The sequence below is a fragment of the Theropithecus gelada genome, chromosome 7b (genome assembly GCF_003255815.1).
Source record: "Theropithecus gelada isolate Dixy chromosome 7b, Tgel_1.0, whole genome shotgun sequence".
NCBI lineage: Eukaryota > Metazoa > Chordata > Mammalia > Primates > Cercopithecidae > Theropithecus > Theropithecus gelada.
This window is the reverse complement of record NC_037675.1, coordinates 90,021,276-90,036,239: the sequence shown is the minus strand read 5'-3', so window position 1 is coordinate 90,036,239 and position 14,964 is coordinate 90,021,276. Positions and strand designations below refer to the sequence as shown.

Genomic DNA, 14,964 nt, shown 5'->3' with positions numbered 1-14,964 from the left:
TCTTTTTTGTTTGATTTAATTCTTATGTAAGTCTGAGTTTTGGATTGATATTCTCTGGTTATCTTAATTTTTTAAATTAGTCTTCCTTTTGCTTTTTGCTTTGCTGTGAATAATACCGTAATTGAACTGTATCTCAGAGAACTCCTAAACCTCAATATATGTGAATGATCTTTTGCTTATAGAAGTACAGACACCTTGACAGTACCTAAAACTTAGTGGCTTGAATTTGTAAATTAAAGAGTTAAATACTTATACCAAATAGGAATTTTGACCCTGTGCCATATATTCACTGTACAGGGTTCATGAAGGCTATTTCTCCTTCTGTCTCTGCTTCCAACCAAAGTAATCTTCCATAATAATTGAGGAAGAAGGAAGGCTCTCCACGCATTTCATAATCCCAGTATCAGCAGCAAACAACCAAACTCTGCTAAATCAAACATAAACAAAGTGTAAAGCTGTGTGATGGTGGTTGCTGTAGCTCCCTCCCCAACCCAGTCCTACAAAGTCAATGAAATGTACATTTTCAGTTGCAGAATTATCTGCCAGACCTTTAGCATGAATTGTCCGAGACAGTATACTTAGTTTTTGTCCACCGATGATGAGGGTACTGTTTGGATTCTTCAAAGGATGTGACTTGTACATAATTTATCCTGACTCGTGTATGTAGGTCAGATATTTTGATTAACAATGAACATAAAATTGTCTTCTTTTGGACACAAAAAGTACAGTCCCTCTATGTCCCTGGGGGATAGCTTCCCCTTGGGGATGCCAAAATCCACAGGTGCTCAAATGCCTTATATAAAAAGGCATAGTAATTTGCATATAACCTCTGCACATCCTCCTGCATACTTTAAACCATCTGTAGATTGCTTATAATACCTAATACAATGTAAATGCTCTATAAATATTTGTTATACTATATTGTGTTTTAAATGTTATTTTTTATTGTTTTTTCCCCAATATTTTCTGTCTGGAATTGGTTGAATTCTTGAATGTGTAAGGCCAACTGTACCTCAGTGTTTAACATGTGAAATCTTAAGAACTAAAGTTCTTGGGATCAGACTACCTTGTGATTCCATTTTCCTTTTTCATAACTTTATATAGAAAAGTATAGAATGTATGTTTAAGCTGCCCAAAACAGGTTATATAAAGAAGTACGACTAGTTTAATTTTGTATATGAAATTTGTAAAACATCAAAAATGCATACTCCATTTTAACTGCAGACACTAGTATTATGTATACAACAAAACAATGGTGAACATTTGGACATGAGGAAGAATATAATGGTTTTATTATTATCAATATAGGACCTTGTGTTGGAGCTCGTTTTTGGTTATCGAGGCAGAGACTGTAGGAATAATGTTCACTATTTAAATGATGGTGATGATATAATTTATCACACTGCATCCATTGGAATTCTGCACAATGTTGCTACAGGTAGGAAATCCTGATTCTCCATCCCTCTTTCACTTTTTTTAACTTATAAATTTTGATCTAGCTGCTTAAAATCTTTGTTAAAGCTATAAATAGTAATTTAAATGTAGGAGAAACCCTCCAGAATAAAAATATTTCGTATTTCAGAACTTTCTAGTAATATTTCAAGTAAACAAATTTCAGTTTTAATAGAGTATAATACAGCAGAAAAGGAATTCATAATGCAGAGTGCTCATAAGTCTATTAGAAGTAAAGGTTTTACTGTATGTTAAAACCATGTTTTATACTGAAACCATTGGTAACTTTAATTCTGTTTCCCCATAACCTCATGATGAGAATAAATGGTTTGGATGGTTGTTTCTGATAGTGATTGAATGTAGCATGTTGGGTGAGTGATTGCTGGGGCTGGGAGTGTTCTTACTGAGGCCTTGGAAAGCCAAGGAAGAAAGACTTAAGAAAGCTGTTTATCTGTGGCTCTATGATGATACCTTGTTTGACCCAAGAAGGTGAGAAAATTATTTCTTGATGTTCATTTAACTGATTGGATTATTCAGTTGGATTATTCAAGAGCAAATAATGTTCTCTTAGCATCATAGTGACATTAAGTATTTAATTTTGAATTGTTTTATTACAATTTAATGGCAAACTTCATAAAAGTCTGAAAGTTAGAAGTAAAAATAAAGGTTATCTAGTTCATTCTTGTTTTCCTCTGATAGCTTCATTCTGAATGGGTAAAGAGTAGATCGATAATGTAAATTATAATCCACCACCCCTTGTTGGTATTAACCATTAATATGATCTTTCTATTTTGGTTTCATAAAGAAAAGGATTCACCAAGATCACACAGAAATCAGTGGCAATTTTCTATTTAATAATTTAGGCCATTTAAAACATACTGGTTAGAGAGAAAAATCCTTCTTAATCGAGGTATCACGTATCTGTCCTTCAGAGAGAATGAGGAAGAGTAAGATAAGACAAACAAGAAAGGACTGTATATGTAAACTCTCATGTTTATACTTATAATTTTATTTTTACTTTTCTGATTTGTAATTAATCACCTTTCTAGTGGTGGGGTGTCTAGAGAGAGGGCAGATGGAGACTAGGCCACCTGCTTTAGTTTTTACTATATTTGGTTTCTCACCAGTTTGAGGATACATTGTTCATAGTCTAGGAAGTGGATTTGCCATAAATGATTCATTATTTTGAGGTGTGTTCCTTCAATTCCTAGTTTGTTGAAGGTTTTTAACATGAAAGAGATGCTGGATTTTATGGAAAACATTTTCCATATCTGTTGAGATAATCATATGGTTTTTGTTTTTAATTCTGTTTATATGGTAAATCACATTTGTTAATTTGCATATGTTGAACCAACCTTGCATGCTAGGAATGATGAAGCCTGCTTGATCATGGTGAATTAATTTTTTGATGTCCTGCTGGATTTTGTTTGCTAGTATTTTGTTGAGACTTTTCACATCTATGTTCATCATAGGGATGATGGTCTGTAGTTTTCTACAAGCATATTGGCCTATAGTTTTCTTTTTTCATTGTGTCTTTGGCAGGTTTTGGTATGAGGGTGATACTGGCTTCACAGAATGAGTTAGAGAGGAGTGCCTACTCCTCTATTTTTTGGAATAGTTTCAGTAGAATTGGCACCAGCTTTTCTTTGTACGCCTGGGAGAATTCAGCTCTGAATCCATCTGGTCCAGGGCTTTTTTTTTTTTTTTTTTTTTTGAGATGGAGTCTTGCTGTGTCACCCAGGCTGGAGTGCAGTGGCACAATCTCGGCTCACTGCAAGCTCCGCCTCCCAGGTTCACACCATTCTCCTGCCTCAGCCTCCCGAGTAGCTGGGACTGCAGGTGCCCGCCACTACACCTGGCTAATTTTTTGTATTTGTAGTTTTTAGTAGAGATGGGGTTTCACCGTGTTAGCCAGGATGGTCTCGATCTCCTGACCTCGTGATCCACCCGCCTCGGCCTCCCAAAGTGCTGGGATTACAGGTGTGAGCCACCACACCCGGCCTGGTCCAGGGCTTTTTGATAGGTTGATAGGTTTTTTATTACTCATTCCATTTTGGAACTCACTATTGGTCTGTGTAGGTTTTCAATTTCTTCCCGATTCAATCTTGGGAGGTTTTGTGTTTTTAGGAATTTATCCATCTCCTCTAGATTTTTCTAATTCTTTTTTTTTTAGAAGCCCACAACTAATATCATAGCCTCTAGATCTAGATTGTGTATTTATAGGTGTTCATAATCATCTCTGAGGGCCTTTTGTATTTTTGTGGGATTGATTGTAATGTGATCTTTGTCATTTTTGATTGTGTTTATTGGGATCTTCTTTGTTTTGTTAATCTAACTAATGGTCTATTGATCTTGTTTATATTTTCAAAAAAACGATTTATTTTGTTGATTCTTTGTATGGATGTTTGGGTCTCAGTATTGTTCATTTCTGCTCTGATTTCGTTATTTATTTTCTTCTGCTAGCTTTGGGGTTACTTTGTTCTTATATTTCTGTTTCCTCCAGGTGTGATGTTAGATTGTTAATTTGAGATCTTTCTAACGTTTTGAGATAGACATTTAGCACTGTAAGCTTTCCTCTTAACACTTAACATGCTTTTGCTGCATACCGAAGATTTTGGCATGTTGTGTCTCTGTTTTAATTTACGTTGAAGATTTTTAAAAAATTTTTTACCTTAATTTCATTATTTACCCAAAAGTCATTCAGGAGCAAGTTGTTTAATTTTTATGTAATTGTGGTTTTGGGAGATCTTCTTGGTATTGATTTCTATTTTCCACTGTGGTTAGGAGAGTATGGCAGATATTTCAATTTTCTTAAATGTATTGAGACTTGCTTTATGGCTGAACATGTGGTCAATCTTGGAGTATGTTTTATGTGCAGATGAGAAGAATGTATATTCTATGGTTGATGGGCAGAGTGTTCTGTCTTTTATGTCCAGTTGGTCAGGTATTTAATTCAAGTCCAGAATTTCTTTGTTAGTTTTCTACCTTGATGATCTGTCTGACACTATCAGTGGGTTGTTGAAGTGCCCCACTTTGATTTTTGTTTTGCTTTTTTGTGGGCCTAGTATTATTCATGGTTCTCTATCCTCTGGATCCAACCTACTGCTCTGAACTCATTTTCTACCTCTTCATTTTATTTGCACACATCTATCTTTATTCCCTTCTGCGCAGACTACTGTCATAGTCTTACAAGGTCTCTTCACTGTCACTACTACCAGATGAATCACATTATACTCATTTGATCAAAAAACTTCAGTTCCTGCTGGGCACGGTGGCTCATATCCGTAATCCCAGCATTTTGGGAGGCTGAGATGGGCGGATCACTTGAGGCCAGGAGTTTGAGACCAGCCTGGCCAACACAGTGAAACCCCATATCTACTAAAAATACAAAAAAATATATAGCTGTGCACGATGGCAGACACCTATAATCCCAGCTACGTGAGAGGCTGAGGCATGAGAATTGCTTGAACTGGAGAAGTGGAGGTTGCAGAGAGCCAAGATCACGCCATTGCACTCCACCCTGGGCAACAGAGTGAGACTGTCTCAAAAAAGAAAAAAAAAAAAAAAGAGATTTCAGTTCCTCCCCCACTGACTTCAGAACAAATATAAAATATGACTCAATATGGCCCAAATTATTCAATGGAAAATTACTACTGGTTTCTGTGTGACTCTGGCAAATCCTTTTCTCTAAGAAACCAAAACAGAAGATTCATGGGCTGACACTCAAAATCCTCCCTAACTCTAGTCCCAAACTGCCTTTCCAACCATGTTACTCATCTTTCTTCTTCATGACCCTACACTTCAGCCAAATGAGCCTGTTATATGGATACATAACACTTTCCTGCCTTTAGGCCTCTGCTTAAAGTGTTCCTGTGCCTACAAGGCCCTTCCCCGCTGACTTTTACATTTGTAAAATCTGTCTGGGTCAGTCCAGGATTACCATATTCCCATGATGAGATTAATCTTTTCTGCTCTGAATTCCCATAGCATTTTGATCCCAACTCTCTTGTACTTGGAATCTTCAGCCTTGTACTATATTGTTTATCCCTTTTACGGCTGTATCCTATTAAATGATTTTCTGAATCATTTTTCTATCCTTATGATGCTGTATATATAGTAAGTACTCAAAATATGTTTTGAATAAGCAAATAAGTTAAAGAGTAGTTTATTGTTCTGGGTAAGGGCTTTTGGCTGTTATATCTTAAAATTTTCAAACTTAATTCTCAAATTCTTTTTTGTAGGTTCTCAGAGTTTTTATCAGGAACATAATGATGATATTCTGTGCCTCACAGTAAACCAGCACCCCAAATTTATCAACATAGTGGCAACTGGCCAAGTAGGTATGTTTCTATATTTTAAAAGAAACAATTTAAAGCATTTGCTTTGTTCAAATAAATTCAAGGAAAAATCAAAATATAATTTTATTTATTGATTGATTATTTATTGATTGTTCAAAATCTATGTATACATAAAACACTACCCAATTATACCATATTATTAGCTTCCAGGTACCTTTCTCTCACTCACTCTGGTTATCTGAGTTGGTCTTGACAATCCAGAATTTAAAGTAAACTATTGTATGGTAGTTGAAATAGTTGGATTTAGTCCTTTAGCAGGAATTTCTGGTCAGCAAAAAGGTTTAATTCAATAGTATATAAAGCAGAAAAGAGGAGTTTGAAGAGGAAGTAGTAAACAAGGGAAGCTAAGAAATAACTAGACTGGATGGGGGTAGAACCCTGCTTCAGCAGAGGTTTAGGCTAGAAAGAAGAGAGGACCCAAGTCTGTTTTTTGTTGGTAAATCCCTTCTGTCTTTTTCTTTTGTCATTGACCTAATTCACCAACTGTTTTGAGCTGTTTTGAAATATACCTGTGTTCTTTTACCTCTGTGAAAAACTTAAAGGCCATAACTCCACAGTCAAACTGATGAGAGGATGGCAGGTCTATTTAGGACATATCTGCCAACCTGTGATTACTAAATATGAATATGGCAGAAATCTCATACACTTCAATAAGTTTGTAAAATTCATTGAAACCAGTGTGTTTGTTGGAATTTATTGGACCTTGATGGCTAAACTAGCTTTCCAGGTCCCTTTCCTTCTTGACTAAGATAACTTATACTTTTAATATCTTCATTTTTCATGCAAGTTCTAAGTTGATAGTCAGGAATTTGTTGTCTGAGTTGCCTGGTTCTGAAGCTATGCCACATAGACCTTTGTGTTTTTCCTTTCTGTACGGTTTTCTACTTTTAAAAGTAAATGGAACATTACCCATTATACAGAAAATATTCTAATCTTTGCATATAAATACATAGGTCTAGCTTCTGTTTGTGCTAAGTTTTTGGAAAGTGAATTCTTATTTTCACTGTGCACAAGGAACAAGGCCCATCTCCTTGAGGAAGTATTACCTAAATATCTAGCTCAATGCCTCTTGATACATAGTTACTGTTTAGTTAATGTTTATTGAATAAATTCAGTTACTCAACAAATTTACTGAACACCTGCCATGTGCCAGGTATTGTTTTAGGTGCTGGGGACATGGGCAACTTACAAAAAGGCAAAATCCCTGTATTAATGGAATTCGTATTCTGCAAATAGAATTCTAGAAAGTATGGTTCTTTCATTTTCCACCTTGACTTCTCCTTTTCTTTCCTTTGCTCTCCCTCTGTTAGGCAACTTATTTATCACTTTAGTGCCGTGGTTTTCTCTCTCAGTTAAGAAATGTCATGGTCACAAATTAATCTTTTAGGAATTTGGCCCTTTTTCCTCCTTTATTTTGAAAGACAACACTATAGGAAATATGAAATGACTAATTATATCCCTCCTGTTTCTTTCCAAGTCAAACTCTGGGGAGTACAGAAGTAAATTTTAGATTATATATGTAGCTCCATTCCTTACACCATTTGTACCCTTCCAGAAAATAGATAGCAAAAATTACTGTGACTAATTAAGATAGACTCAAGGGAAGACTAAAGAATGAGGAAGGATTTTATTTTTCTCTTCACACATTAAGAGAATTGTTTTGTTACTTTGCTGTCAGGCTTGTTTAGTACCCACAAAGCACAAAACAGCATTTACAATGTTTATTGTTCTTTCTGTTAAAAATCATATAGATCATAGAGGAATTGAAATGTTTGATTTTGTACTATTTTAGCCAGTTACATTCAAACTTTTTTCTTGGCTAGAATCTTGGAATTTTAGGGCCAAGTATATCATTTTATCCTCTCTGTTACAGTGTGCTTGAACCCTGCTGCCACTTAATACCTAAAGAAGTAAACGTTTCCCTGGGAAGCTTAGTTATAAAATGGTTCTTCATTATAGAACAGAAATCTGTCTGTGATTGCTACTCTTTGGCCCTCATTCTTGGGGTATCTAGAACATCTAATCACATTCATATGACATTATCTTCCAGTTTTGGACACAGCTAGCATATTTTCCCTGAGTCTTATCTAGTTCTTCTCTTTTATTTGTTTGTTTGTTTGTGACAGAGTCTCATTCTTTTGCCCAGGCTGGAGTGCAGTGGTGCAATCTCGGCTCACTGCAACCTCCACCTTCTGGGTTCACGCATTCTCCTGCCTCAGCCTCCTGAGTAGCTGGGACTACAGGTGCCCGCCACCACGCCCGGCTAATTTTTGTATTTTTAGTAGAGACGGGGTTTCACTGTGTTGGCCAGGATGATCTTGATCTCTTGACCTTGTTATCCACCTGCCTTGGCTTCCCAAAGTGCTGGCATTACAGACATGAGCCACTGTGCCCAGCCTAGTTCTTCTCTTTTAGAATGTCTCCTTTGGGCACCCTGCAACTACATTCCATGGAACAAGGTGTACATGAGAGCAAGAGGATTGCTTTCCATGGGGGAGCCTACTTCTCCACTGGACCATGCTTTGGGTATATGAAATCCCAGAATTCTCTACCAGATGGTCCTGAACCTACTAATGGCCCTGCATGAGCCTTTTCTCTGCATCTGTCCTCCCAGTGGCAGACTGTACAACCAATGTGTGTACTCTTGAGGGGTGGCCAAGCTGTTCATTGTGTAGGGGTGGATGGAGTTTTAATGTAGTAGCTGGGATAACCACATATCTTAAGAAATTTGAGCTGCCATGACAGATATCACAGAGTTTGTAGCTTAAACAACAGAAATATTATTTTTCACAGCTCTGGAGGTTGGAAGTCCAAAATCAGGGTGCCAGCATGGTCAGGTTGTGGTGAGGGCCTTCTCTGTGGTTTGCAGATGGCTGTCTCTTCTTATAAGAAAACTAATCTCACTTTGAGGGCTCCATCCTCATAACCTTCCCACCTCCTAATACCATCACACTGGGGATTAGGGTTTCAGTATATGAATTTTGGGGGAAGACAGACATCCAGTTCATAGCAGCACACATGAGCTTCCATGGCTGTTTGTGGTGTGGGATGGAAGAGAATGGGTCTGGTTGTCTCATGCTGCCCAAACTCACAGTAGTTCTAAATTGGTATCTGCCTTCCAGGTCATTATAGGAGAGTACTCATCAAGGTAAGAGGCTAGAATATATTTTATTTGGTAAGTTTTATCTTGATGGATAGCTGTAAAATATTTAGGCCGATGACATTTAAGCCTTCATTTGTACTTCTGTCCCAGACCCTGTTAACCTGGTCTCTCCAAACCAAACACTCCCAGTCTTGCAACCAGGCTTCAGGTGGCAAAGTTCCAAGCCCTCTCACCATTTGGTTTTTAATAGAACATATTAACTAAAAATGGTATTTCCTGTGTGGTCTGCTCAGCAGAGTTAAGTACTTTATTGTTTTTCCTCATGTTCCAGGTCAAGGCACTATGGACCTATGTTATCAATATGTTTTTTAAATCATTATTTCATGTGGATATAAAGCTTTACCAAAGCAAAAAATAATCACCCGTCTTCAGTGGATTCCTATATTTTTACTTTCTTTCTTGCTCTAAAGACTGCTACTTTGAAAAGTTTGGTTGTTAGGTATTTCTGCCACAAATATAATGAGCATGGGCTTTCACATTTTCTTTCTTGGCAGACTTGTACTCATATGGAAAATCTTTAGTTGAGAGAAAGAACTTTTTTGCTTTCTTGAGTTATACAGTAACTTTTGCCATCATATCTCTCAGCTCAGAGGGTTTAGATCTAATTCTTCCCTGGAGACAGATGCATTTAAAGATGCATTAAAAGATGCATATGGAAAATCTTTAGTTGAAAGAAAGAACTTTTTTCCTTTCTTGAGTTATACAGTAACCTTTGCTGTAATTAAAACTCCAGAGAGTCTATTATTAGCAGTACCAAAATATAAACCAAAATGAGGGTAACATCATCTTAAATCATATCAGTATCATTTTAAAAGTTGTTATAATTAAAAGTTTATGTAACTCATTAAATGCAAAGAAAACAAAATTTTTATCCAAAGGAACATTGAAAGATCATACATAGAATGTTAATAAGTTTGTATAATTGAAATGAGTGCCTTCTCTCACAGTTTACTCAATCGAAAGTAATAAAACCAATTTTGTATCTAATAGTTTATAATTAATATGATATTTGGCTTTTTACAGATTTTACAGATTTATGTTATTTATAGATAATTATTTTCCATTATAGGTGATTCAGCAGACATGTCAGGTAAGGAAAACTAAACATTTTCTGCTATATTTATATTGTTTGGTGATGATAGTGCATATTAAACTTAAGTTCAAGTATATTACTCTGTTCTTGTATTGCTATAAAGAACTACCTGAAACTGGGTAATTTACAAAGAAAATATGTTTAATTGGCTCACAGCTCCACAGGCTGTACAGGAAGCATGGCTGGGGAGGCCTCAGGAAATTTACAATCATGGTGGAAGGCAAAGGGGAAGCAGGTATGTCCTATATGGCTGAAGCAGGAGGAAGAGAAAGGGGAAGTGCTACACGTTTAAACAAGCAGATCTCATGAGAACTCACAATCACAGAACAGCAAGGGGGAAATCCACCCCCATGATCCAATCACCTCCCACCAGTCCCCTCCTCCAACACTGGGGGTTACTATTCAACATGCGATTTGGGCAAGGACATAAATCCAAACCATATCATCAAGTATCTTGTTACTCTATAAAGAACTTGCGGATTATTTTTTTCATTAAGAATATATTATTTTAATGTCATGATTCTGAACTCAGCCTGTGGTAACAGTAATGGTTTTTTTGGACAAGCATGGTAGCTCACACCTGTGATCCCAGCACTTTGGGAGGCCAAGGTCTGAGGATCCCTTGAGCGCAGGAATTCAAGACCAGCCTGGGCAACATAGTGAGACCCTGTCTCTACAAAAAATTTTTAAGAAATTAAAAAAATAATAATAATGGTTAAAAAGAGCTAATATATTTTAATCTATTTTATGTGCTCAGCACTGTTTTAAGCACTTTAAATAAAAGTTTTATTTGACATGACCATGCTTATCAAGTTACATATGTTCTGTGGCAGCTTTTGTGCTACAATGGCCAGAGGTGTGTAGTAGCTACAGAGGCTATAGATGACACTCATCTGTTTGCACTGCTTTTTGGTACCCTGCAGGTTCCAGTAACACAATTATAATTCACTGATTTTGAGCACTATCTGTTATCTCTTGTTATTTTATTTTGGTTTTTAACCAATAAATCTCCATCATGTCAAAACAAGGGTAAAAACAAAAATAGTTTTTGAATATCACACTTTTAAGGCACAGTGAAGCATGGATTGTATTGTAATCAAATGAGATGACAGGCTGAGTATGGTGGCTTACACCTGTAATCCCAGCACTTTGGGAGGCTGAGAGAGGCCGACCGCTTGAGGCCAGCAGTTCAAGTCCAGCCTGGGCTGTTGCCGAGACAGCAAGATGCTGTCTCTACAAAAAACAAACAAACAAAAAAAGAAAAATTAAAAAACCTTGATGATTTGAGTTGAGATGGCAATAAATGTGATAAAAACAATAAATGAGATGATGGCAATAAAACAAAGTATTTGTTTTCTCAGAGGTGGTAACATTCAGCTATGCCAGGAGTGGATAGCTGAGGCATGATCTGGGGACTGCAGGCTTAGACCAGTTTCAGGGGTCGCAAGACTTCCCACACATTTGGCTGTTCACTAGGAGAAATCACAGGACTCAGAGGTACTTAAGGCTTTAGTTTATTACAGTGAACAGAAAAGGGAAAAGACACATGAGGTAGAATCTGGAGCATCTAGTTACAGGGTTTCGATGTCTCTCCAACACCCTTGTGCCAGGGTGCCACAGAACCTGCGTCTTCCTCCAGCAGTCAAATCCAGCAACACACATGAGGTGTTTCTGCCTCGGCAAGCCTACTGAAGTCTCAGAGTCCAGAGTTTTTATTGGGGGCTGGTCACACAGGGATAAAGACCAGCCTCAACTACCAAAATACCAGACGCCCTGAAGAAAGCAAGTGTTCAGCGCCCCAGGTGGACAAAAGAGCTTTGTCAACATGGAGAACACTTCAAACGTTCTTACACACTGGCCAAGAGCTAGCCCAGCAAGCAGGCCCTTCTGATGACAGTGACCTTGGGCCTGCTTATATTAAATCTTTCCTGCGTAAGCCATAAAGCTGGATCAAGAAACTGGAAGGTCAGTGTGACTGGAGGAAGGCCTCTGAGATGAATATAGGGAGGTAGAGTGGTAATCTCATGCAGGATGTTGTAGCTCAGGGAGAGGAGTTTGGATTCATGCTAAGTGCAGAGTCTGTCACTGGAGAATTTTAAACAAGGGAGTGATGTGACCTAATTTATACTTTGAGAAAACCACTCTCACTACACTATTGAGAATGTAGAGGGGGAAGAGAGAAAACTGGAAAATTAGGGGTCCGTTATAGTAGTCCAAGCGAAAAACAGTTAAGCGGGGTGGCAGGAATGAATGTGGAGAGAACGAGACAAATATGGAGTGTATTCTGGAGTAAAGCCAGTAATCCTTTCTGATTAATTGGATATGGGGGTATGACAAAGTGAAGAATCAAGGCCAGTTGTTAACTTTTTGCTTGAACAGTGAGCTAAATGAGATGGGGAATACTTTGAGAGAAATCAGTTTGGCAGGAAGAAATTATCCACAGATATAAGGAGTGAAATTTATTCGACATTCTTTCTTGTACAAATATGGGAAGACTGGTAGATTTGGGGATGAGAAAATAAGGAAGTACTGTCTAATGACTTCCATTTTCCCTGTATCGTCAACTGAGAGTGAGGAGGTGGGGAATGGGTATTGGGTTGGAACAAGGATAAAGTTTTTAAATTGTCACTTTGGAATATAGGAGAATAAATACATTAGAAGAGATATGAGCTGGGCACAGTAGCTCACACCTTTAATCATAGCACTTTGGGTTTTTCTGTTTTGTTTTTTCTTTTTTTGAGATGGAGTTTCACTCTTATTGCCCAGGCTGGAATGCAGTGGCACAATCTTGGCTCACTGCAACTTCCATTTCCCGGGTTCAAGCATTTCTCCTGCCTCAGCCTCTCGAGTACCTGGGATTACAGGCGACTGCCACCATGCCCAGCTAATTTTTTGTATTTTTAGTAGAGATGGGGTTTCACCATGTTTTCTAGGCTGGTCTCAAACTCCTGACCTCAAGTTATCCACCCGCCTCAGCCTCCCAAAGTGCTGGGATTACAGGCATGAGCCACCACGCCCAGCAGTCCTAGCACTTTGGGAGGCTGAAGTGGGCCGATTGCTTGAACTCAGGAGTTTAAGACCAGCCTGGGCAACATGGGAAACCCCATCTCTACAAAAATATACAAAACTTAGATGGGTGTGGTGGCATGTGACTGTAGATCCAGCAACTCAGGAGGCTGAGGTAGGTAGATCAATTGAGCCCAGGAATTCGAGGCTGCAGTGTGTCATGATCGCATCATGGCACTCCAGCCTGGGTGACAGTGAGACCTTGTCTCAAAAAGAAAAAAGAAAAGTTACCATTGAACACATTAGATATGTTTTCAGTGGACACTATGGGAATATCTTTTGTCTCTGACAAAGTAATTTCAGCCCTCCTAAAACTGCACCTTAGAATTTGGTATTTTTGATCCTTAAGGCAATTAAGTAGAGAAAACTCACTCTCTGGTCTTGCTTAGTATTTGTAGTGACAGGCAGTTGCCCATCAAATAACTTCAGTGGGTGTCTGCATTTTACAGCAGAGGATAAGGAAATTCCTTAGCACACAAGAATAAGAGGGAGGGTAGCCTCCAGAGTGTGCTGCTTCAGGAGCTTCACAATGTCATCTAGAACCCAGGGACTTTCCATCTCTTCTGCTCTGCTCTCCACAGTGTTGGCTTCACCCACAAGGCTGGTTGCATTTGTGGTCGTGAAAATGACTGTAGTAGCAATTGGAGTTACGTGCTTCCTTGCTGTTATCCAGTGGGAAAGAAGGAAGAAAATCCTTTTCAGAACTATGACCTAAAAATCCTTGCTTTTAGCCTGACTGAGTCATTTTACATTTTAACCTGACTGTGTGAGGACACAAAGCAAACCTGAGAAGATACTAGGGGAATACCATGTGCTGATTGGTTTAAATCTGGGTTATTAAACTAATCACTGAGGTCTGGGTTGGGAGTGGAGGCAGTATTGTTACAGTGGGCTCAGACTTTATTAGTTGAACATGCAGTTTGTTTCCCCTGAATCAGTTGCACTCTAGGAGAGAGTAGATTCCTGAATAAAATTGGAGCCTTGGTAGGAAGAAAGGATGTAATGGATGCTGAGTATGCAGTAAGGAGTTACTCACTACAGAGACTAAAGGGCAAAATACAATTGGCATACCTAATGGCCCATGTTAAAATTTTCTTTTAAAATACAGTTTTTATTAGGCCAGGCATGGTGGCTCATGCCTGTAATCCTAGCACTTTGAGAGGCCAAGGCAGGCAGATCACCTGAGGTCGGGAGTTCGAGACCAGCCTGACCAACATGGAGATACCCCGTCTCTTCTAAAAATACAAAATTAGCCAGGTGTGGTGGGGGAGTGCCTGTAATCCCAGCTACTCAGGAGGCTAAGGCAGGAGAATCGCTTGAACTGGGAGACAGAGGTTGCAGTGAGCCAAGATCATGCCATTGCACTCCAGCCTGGGCAACAAGAGTGAAACTCCATCTCAAAAAAAAAACAGTTTTTATTATACTGCATCAAAGGCAAACTCGGGGATAAAAAATATCCTTTAAAACTTTGATTCTTGTAAGACCCAAATAACAATTTATAGAGACACTTACGGCATCTCTATACAGGAAACTAAGAGTCAAAAACGTTAGTGAAAAGTTACTGGGATTGATTTTCTGGAGGGAGCTAGATATGGGGAAAAGAGCAAGAATGGAACCTGGATCTTGAGAACAGCATACCTGTGCTGCCTCTCCCAGCTCGGAGTTGTATTAGGGCAAGTCAGTTATCCTCTCTGAGGCTGAGTTCAGGAAAAAACGTACCTACCTAGAAGGTAAGCGTTAGAAAATATGCGATGTCCCCAATGACATGCCTGCCATGATAGGTACTTAATACCTCATGGCCTCCTGGAACAGGAGGAGTAAGAATTGTATAT

The 14,964-nt window shown here is 38.4% G+C and overlaps 1 protein-coding gene across 3 annotated transcripts in view; it reads left to right on the top strand.

Annotated features, from left to right (window-relative positions):
* EML5 (echinoderm microtubule associated protein like 5) overlaps nt 1–14,964 on the top strand; it is a 197,032-nt gene that overhangs the window by 164,560 nt on the left and 17,508 nt on the right. For 2 of the 3 annotated variants that reach the window (XM_025391287.1, XM_025391286.1), the window contains 3 exons: nt 1,309–1,438; nt 5,694–5,792; nt 10,043–10,063. In XM_025391287.1, the coding sequence (XP_025247072.1) occupies nt 1,309–1,438; nt 5,694–5,792; nt 10,043–10,063 (250 nt within the window). The remainder of the gene's footprint in view (nt 1–1,308; nt 1,439–5,693; nt 5,793–10,042; nt 10,064–14,964) is intronic. The other variant, XM_025391288.1, reaches the window with a different exon arrangement.